This window comes from Apis mellifera, linkage group LG5, assembly GCF_003254395.2.
Source record: "Apis mellifera strain DH4 linkage group LG5, Amel_HAv3.1, whole genome shotgun sequence".
Lineage (NCBI taxonomy): Eukaryota > Metazoa > Arthropoda > Insecta > Hymenoptera > Apidae > Apis > Apis mellifera.
Window position 1 is genome coordinate 4,924,530 of NC_037642.1, and position 8,727 is coordinate 4,933,256.

The 8,727-nt window shown below is 36.1% G+C and overlaps 1 protein-coding gene across 4 annotated transcripts in view; it reads right to left on the reverse strand.

The window, feature by feature from the left end:
• LOC409782 (pikachurin) overlaps positions 1 to 8,667 on the reverse strand; it is a 175,791-nt gene extending 167,124 nt beyond the window's left edge. The window contains exons 1-3 of one of the 4 annotated variants that reach the window (XM_006561065.3): positions 8,515 to 8,664; positions 7,517 to 7,665; positions 6,788 to 7,075 (exon numbers count right to left, since the gene is read on the reverse strand). In XM_006561065.3, the coding sequence (XP_006561128.1) occupies positions 6,788 to 6,902 (115 nt within the window). In that variant the 5' untranslated portion in view covers positions 6,903 to 7,075; positions 7,517 to 7,665; positions 8,515 to 8,664. Of the gene's footprint in view, positions 1 to 6,787; positions 7,076 to 7,516; positions 7,666 to 8,173 lie in introns of all 4 variants that reach the window. The other 3 variants (XM_016912369.2, XM_006561063.3, XM_016912367.2) reach the window with 3 other exon arrangements.
• Positions 8,668 to 8,727: the final 60 nt, after the last annotated feature.

Genomic DNA, 8,727 nt, shown 5'->3' on the forward strand with positions numbered 1-8,727 from the left:
CGATCGAATTTTCCGACGATCCAGCCGGGTGTAAACGATGCCCCCGTTGTCGTTGAACCGACCCGCCGCCGGCCGTTTACCCTTGGAAACCCTGAATAATTCGACGCGTTGGAAAATATGGGAACCGTACGAACTGGATAAAAAGCATCCGATTCTCGCGATGATAAAACAAGAGAGGGGGAGGGAGATTGAACGAGTCTATCGCGTAATTACTGTGAAATTATTCAAACCCGTCACCCGGTACATGCATTCCGCGATGAGAAGCGTTTTAATCCGCGATAAATATGTGCAATTAAAGTGTGTTTCATTGCATGGTTAATCTCTCGACGCGTGGCCTGAATGATTTCGAGAATATTTGAACGATTACGGGGATAATTTCGGGACAAATCGGCGAAACGAAGATGTTATATACAGGAGATAGAAGGTTTCTGATTGTAAAGATTAATACATATCTAAAATGAGAATTTTTTCATCCAACGGAAGATTAAAATATAAATCCTCGAATATCGTTTCTTTCTTTCTTTTTTTATCAGTTTAAGAAAAATTGAAAGTAATACTATTAACGATACTTAAACGATGCAATAAGGGAAATACGATAGCCTTTAATACCCCATTCCACGATGATAACGATGTTACACCGATCGAGCTCGAATTAGATCCGTTTCATTACCGGAATTCTATTTAAACCGATGACGATCTGACCAATTTTCAAGATTTCAAAACGTGTAATAATTTCCCAAAGGGTTCGAAGACTCTATTAATTTTATTAAATTGTAATTTCGTATTTCTAAACAAACGAGCAAGAATATCGAATCGTGTTACGTCGCGTCGTTAACGAAGTCATCCCCTCGTAAACTAGATTCGTTCCTTGACAAAAAGCGATAGCACAATCTAATTGCCAACGCGTGTATATATATAGTATATATATGAATCAACCAATCAAAAGGTACACACGAGCACAGGTTATATCGGGTGTATACAGTGGTGGCAAGCTTGCGAATGCATAGTACATGAGAAGCGCAAATTGTGTACCGTTGCCTTAAGTTCGACCCGGCTTCCTGTTTGACTCGACCGGTACAAATGCACACACGATGTTGAAGTTGGCTTGCAGGTACAAATACGCCCACGCATCGTATTGTCGACGCAACCGGGCAACGCCGTGTGCCACCTGTGCACCCGCCGCGTATCCCAAGTATCAGCTTGTACTTAAACGGCGGCCCGCAAACTGTTGTTTCGGTACAATAGACAATCCTCGTACCATGATTAATAGGTATTTCTACGATGAGATCCCCATACGCGGCCCGACCCATCCGCGATGCAAATCCATTAATCAACGTTGAATCGTAAATAGACCCAAACGAACCGAGATGATGTGTTAAATAATTGAATAGAGGCATTAATCACGCATTCCCGCCCCCCACCACCGCCGCGTTTCGCTTTATAAATAATTGGGATGGATTAACCCTTGGAAATTATCCCGGACAAATATTTTCCCTCGAGGCGAACGCATCCGTGACACCGTCTTCCAGATTTCTTGGCGATGGAATTTCAAGATACGCGAGATAAGATATTATCTTTTGAGGATGTATATAGTAAGTTGTATACTCTAATTGTTTGATATATATGACGATTTTCAGTGCTTCATTGAGTTACATACAGTAAATATTTGAAATTCGGATCGATTCGAGGAAACGGAATATTTCCATGGAAAATTGGGGGCGTAATGATTCGAGGGAATGGTTTCCCTCGAAAGGGAAATATTTCCCTGCAAGCATGTTAAGGTCAAATAAGTTGCCGGCTATAAGCTCGTGATGAACGCGAAACAGCGGAACGCAATTTAAATTCTCTTAGAACAACCTATTCCATTATTCACTCGTCCTGTTCATAACGTGCACAAAGAATCGAAGAATCCATAGGAACGTTATCAAAGATACATGAGAAGCGTTCGTTCTTTTTCTTTTTTTTTTCTTCTTCAAATCCAATTTCTTCGTTTCACCATCGTTAATTACGATATTTCTTAATGAATAAAAAGAAAAATAAATTCGATTTTCTAGAACAATCGATACGTAGATAGTTTGGAATTTTTTTATAATAAGGAAGATTTGTTTATCGATACGTCGATCAAAACGAAGAATAGATGAGCAATAAGCACAATTACAAAGCCGACGCGCAACATCACGTTGGAATCGATTCGATTTTTCCTAAGGCAGATTTTCTCCTGTAGCACGATTTGTAAATATCTCGTACTCGTATCGTATCTCGTCTATATTTCTTCTCCTCCCTACATTTTTTATTGCTTCTAAATATTCCATCGAGAAATATAGGTAATGCAGACAGATATTCGATAAAAATCAAGTGATATATTTAAGGGAAAACTCCAATTCCACTTGATTAAATGGTATGATTATTTATAGACCGATACTTGGCGAGATGAAATCAGGGAAATACGTTTACAAACTGTAAAAAAATACGATGGTTGACCGAGTTTTCAATTAATCTTTATTTTATGAAGCTCTGAAACGCGAACACTTCGTTTTCGATTTGAAGAATTTCTATTTTTATATATTTAAAAAAAAAAAAAAAGAAGGATTCGATTCACATTCTAATATAACCGTAAAAAAATAGACGAATATTTTATTTTGGAGTTATTCAATTATGAACGTATGTATATGTGGATAATATAAAATGCATGAAAAAGATATAAGTTATATTTTTGGTTTTTTTTTTTTTTAACAAAAGAGATATCTACGTCGTGAAATTGACAGTGTCGATCAATGCCATACCAAATCAAAACTTTTTAACTTAATTCGGGATTAAATATTTATTTTTACCATTCTCTTGAGTATGGTAAAAATATTGAACGACAGAATATCAATGACGATCTGCAAAAATTTAATCTATGAATCTATTATTTCTTCTTTCGACTGTACATTATATCAAACTTCTATTCCATTTTCCAAGTAACGCTAAACTCAAAAAAATCAACAAAAAATACAAATCTCATATTTTTCTTGTTCAATCCTCTGACAACGATGATAAAAATCTACGAGATCAAAAATCTCAAAAAATAAATAATTTCCATCTCCACTTGCACGAGATAAAAATAACACGTAACTTTTTCGAGCACATACGCGATAAATCCCATATAAAACCTTTTCATAAAAATCATATCAACTACAAGATCGACTACACCACCTAATACATCCAACAACCAAGAAACCTCCAATTTACTCAAACCCCCCTCATTCTCGCCCGATAAATTCCTCTGCACGTTCCATCCCCGCCCAACAACAATTTCCAATGTTCAAATCTACGAAACACGATTTTCAAAATTTTTTCCACCAGCCCCGCTTCGATCGCCGCGTTCATTAACCCGCGAGCAGGTTTTCCTTTTCGCCCCTTTTCACCCATCGAAATGGATATAAAATTTCCCGTGACTCGACTCGACTCGACTCGACTCGGCTCAGATCGGCTGCATTTTTATCGGCCGTCTTCGATCGGCAGCCTCATAAGAGATTTTATCAGCGGCGCCGATGGAACTCTCCTCGAGTGCATTTGCGAGCCGATGATTGCTTCTCGCGCCTGAGAAGGGAGGGGAGGGGAAGGGGTATCACGTTCGACGAGCAACCAAGCAACCTTCCTCTCGTCCCAATCCTCTCCAAGATGAAAAGGAGTAAAAAAAAATAAGCAAGGGTATGAAAAAGAGGGAGAGGGAGGTATATTCAGGAACAGGGGGGAGGTTGTCCTTTTTCCGAGAGGAAGCAAGTAGGTGGATCGAAGGAGAAACGAAGGAGCAAAGAAGAGAAATGAGCGAAATTCGTTCGCCTTTTCTACTTGAAAATGCATAATAATTCGCTTTTGTTTACAGAGAGATCGATCGATCGTTAATCCATTTCCCTCTTTCCCTATTGTCCCTATTGAGAATTACGTAGCTCAAATACGCGAAAGGATTAATGCGTCTTTTCTAACACGTATTGTTTCCATCACGATTTCCTTCGCCAAGTTTGAACTCGTCGTGAGTTACTCTCTTGTTAAGGATACGTTCGATAAGCCTTTTGTTTCTCCCCTTTTTCATCCGAAATAACCGCCCTTTTTTCGCTTTCTAAATGGATTCTGTTGTACAACTGGATTGTTTGAGATAGCGCGGGGGGAGTTGCAGCAAAGGAAATTGTTTTTCCTCCCAAGTTCAGCGCTCGGTGAATTACGTACTTTGGCTCCTTGGAAGGATTGAATTTAATTATGATTTTGAATATCGTCCAAGGAATTTACCGATGTAAAAACGAGAATCTTAAACTTTTGTTCTATTACGAAATAACCATATAAATAACCATGCAAAGATTTCAGATAAAAAAAAAGATTCAAATACCGTACCGCGGAAAATTGATCGATTAATTTGTAATAATAACGATCTAATAATATTCGAAGAGGATCGAAAAGAAAATCTTTCAATCTCCATCATTCGATTCAATAAATTCTTCATCGAGTAAACGAAATTGTAACTAAAATCTTGCCGATATTCTTGTGTTCCGTATCTTTTCGAATCGAAATTCAAATAAATCTGTAACGACGAAAGGAATTTATACCCGTCGACGATGAAACTCGTTACGAATTGAATCGCGTTTACAAAGATGAAATATCTCACAATTATCGTTCAAGGGGGATATTTCTAGGTTAAGGGAAACTTGTCGTGTTCGTTAAGCAGCTTAGTACGCATCCGTGATGTCTAAAGGGCAGTAACTGACCGTGATATTAATTGCTTTCTGGCTATTAGCAAATGGGTCCACGGAGATCTCGCAAAGGGAGCGGCCATCCCCTGTGCGACCGTTTGCCATTAACATTAGCGCAACGTGCCATGTTACCTGGCACGTTACCATTGCAACGCGTGCACGCGTTTAAATCGCGCGCAACCGGAACCGGAAAATGCAACATTGTTCGTCACGCGTAATGCGTGACCCGCACAAGAAAAAGTTAAACTTAAGTCGAGACACATTTCTCAGTCGCTAATCTTGAGGGTTAATTTCTGAATAATTCTTGGCCGACCTCTCTTGTGGATTAATTCGTCTGAAGGATTTATGAATATAATATTGTTAGGCTACTTTTGAGAAATAATTGTAATAATTGGTTGAACGTTGTTTGAGGAAACTCATTTATAAATCTTGATTATGAGAATCAATGAGACGCAACTAAGAATATAATGATTTCATTCGCATCTCGATGTACGAAAAAGTTAATAAGAAGAAAGAATATTCGTTGAATTGATATCGTATAAATAACGAATTAAAACGACGTCGTATCGTAGAAACGATATTGAAAATGTTTCGAAATGGTGAATGTTACGTATGACAAACGCTTTTTCTGTCGCAACTACATATTTATTGCCCACGAAAGTGGGATTTGCGTATTCAAAATAGTTTTCGAAAATTTGCTAATGCATTCGCAGTCGATTTTGTCAATATGGATTCATTTGCCAATCGACAAAACCAGGTACGCAAATATACAAACGTTAATTAAGTTTCGACTCGGCGGTGTATGTACGAAGGATATGCGTATTATAAAAATGTTAACCGAATGGATAAAGCCAACGTTGACAAATGGTAAGGGAGTGGACAGAGGATGTAATTCGGGCGAGCATCGTTGAAATTTTCATCGCGTCGATAAAAACACTCGATGAAATGGAAATAAATTTTCGAGTGTAATACAAATGTATTCAATGTATTGGAACGTTTACCGGGAAAATTTACAGTAATAATTAACAGAACGGAAACTCACTAAACGTGAACATTACACGTATGCATAAACGCAACATTTCATCAAATTTTATTTTTCGCTTCGATTAACGCGTACTATCTGTTCTTCTATTACCGAATTGCCATTTGACGAAGATAATCGACTATTGATGAACGTTAATCCCTTTTGACCTAATTTTTTGTCCTATTTAATTTTTATTTTCCATTCTATTGAAAATTTATGATACTACATTGATGTAACGTGTAGAGAAAATTTGAAATTTGTAAAGATACTGATTTGAAAAAATTACTAGTCATTTTTAAAATAATTTTCAAATTCCAAAATGTGAAATAGGATATATGAAATCGAAAATTTTGCACGACAAAAATTAAAAATTAAAATCTAATTTTTATTTATAAATTTGTTCAATTATGATTGTAAATGTTTCGATTGTAAAAAACGAAAAGCATTTATTGCTTTATAAATGTATTTGTTGTCTAAATAAAAATTATCTGGCATGTTATATGTAATATATATATATATACACATACACATACATATCATATACATATATATATATATATATATATATATATATATAATAATTATTAAAAAGAGATAAAAATAAAAATATTCATAAAAACGTATATATGTATCTATTGTTCTTTCTCTTTATCTGATTTATAATTTAAAATTAATTAAATAGTTACAAATAAAGAATTTTTAAAAAATTTGATAATTACGAACGCCAACTTCAGATGTCACTTTTTCCCGCGCCATGATACTTGACAATATATAACCACAAAATAATAAAACGTAAAATCGTTTTTGATTCGTTTATGTATTTGATAATTATATCATTATCGTATCAAAAATAAACAAGTATACTTTCGAATAATAAATATATACTCTACTAAGAACGAAAAAGTGAAATATAAATCGATAAGCAACAAGAATGCATACATTCCCTCCAAATTGATCGAATACATCTTTAAAGATGTCGGCGGTTGACAACGACTTCGATAAATACGATTAATTACAATTTTAATTATAATTTTACCTTGAAAAGCAGCCTCGAATGTGGTCTTCTCCTCGATAGGATTCTGTGCGAGCACTAAGACAACTGCCAGATGAACAAGGATCACAAAAAACCGATAAACACGAAATTCAGCCATCGTCCTGCGATGTACATGCACGCGTTCGGCCCGACTGTGTTCACTTTCGCATTTCTCGCAAATCGAACTTCTCGATCGACTAATCGATTAATCGCGAGTTCACCGTCGCGTAGAGAACACACTGATATCGCGTTTTTCGATCGATCAGCGACACTTCTCGATTTGAATCGATTCTATAAATGGAAAAAACGCATATGAAGATCACTGTATAATAACACTAGATAGCGCGAAACACTTTTTTTTTTCTTTCTTTTTCTTTTGTATGGACAATGCGAAGGCACTCGGTCAAGTGTCTCGAAACACGAACGTATACAACCGAAACATTCTGAGAGGACTACGAAGTCGTGTCAAGGAGACATATATCGTATCGAGTATATGGCAATAATAACACGGCTACGGCGTAAAAAGTGGACAATTGTCTGCCTTCCACTTTCAGCGTGTGTATACACCGAAGCATGCCGGGCCAGCTACTTGTGAATATACACTAATATATAGCACAGTCGCGTACTTTTAACCTATGTCCTTTCGTACCGTGTGTCCTCTATTGGTAGAGAGCTCTTTTCATGTCACTGTCTAGTTTAACATTCAATTGTGCGTATAATGAGATCTCTTACCTATATTTGTCGTACTTGTTACCCGTCGGCAAATGATCGGTCTTTATTTTCTCGGTTGATGATACGATGATATCCGATGCAAATTCACTACGTATACATATCGATATTGATCGATATTGCATCGATATTGATCGATATGTATATCTTATCTATAACGTTCAAAGAGAAATACTTTTTGTGAAAAAAAAAGAAAGGAAAAAAAATTACATGAAAAAAATAATGAAATTTTAATACAATTTTGAACTAAAATTAAATAAAAATTAATTTTGATATTATTAAAGTTGTAATATATATATATATATATAATTTTAAATAAATCGAGAATAATATCGAGAATAATATCGAGAATAATATCGAAAATAATATCAAGAATAATATCGAGAATAAAAAAAAAACCAATGGAAAATATATTTAAATAACTAACTATTGTTCACTTATACTAGTCATAGCAATTTTTATGATAACGTATTTTGAAAGAAGCATATTAAAAGTAGAAAGTTTAAATAGCAGGCCCGGTGAAGATCGTAGCAAACGCAGCTTTTCTCGAAAGAAAACTGATAACTATCTTATTCCGACGCGATTCTTCTTGACACTACCGGATGATTTAAGCTTAAACATAAACTATCGAGTATGTCGAACAGACGCTGAACTCTCTACCTTCCTTAATCTTCATATAGTTCAATGACCACAATTGAACTGCTTGAAACCATAGTTATGTCACACGAATCGGAACTACGCAATACGATCGACAACGCCACGAACAACGGCACGAACGTTTGAAATCACAGAAAGTAATAACTGTATATACACCACTTTTCGCGATATATTTACGATTATTTGATTAATTTAATATATTAAAAGAGAAACTCAATAAGATAGCTTATTAAAGACACTCGTAAAAGAAATATTTCACCGCGATAGAAAAGGAAGGTAGAGAAGAATGATAGGAAAACAACACGGAAAAGTAACGATCGGAAACATTCGTTTAGACGTTGTACCTGTCAAGAATGATCTCACGATCGTTGTTCAAGACAAAAGAAAGAAAGATATGATTACTAAAGAGACTTTAACACACGCGCGAACACGAAAGTGAAGGGAGCTCCACAACAGCCGTCGATGCCGGCCGGTGTCTCCAATCGAACTGCGGGGGTTAGTCGACGGTGGCGCCGCCGAGGGACGCCGAGCTTGGCCGTGTGGCATGCGTCATAACG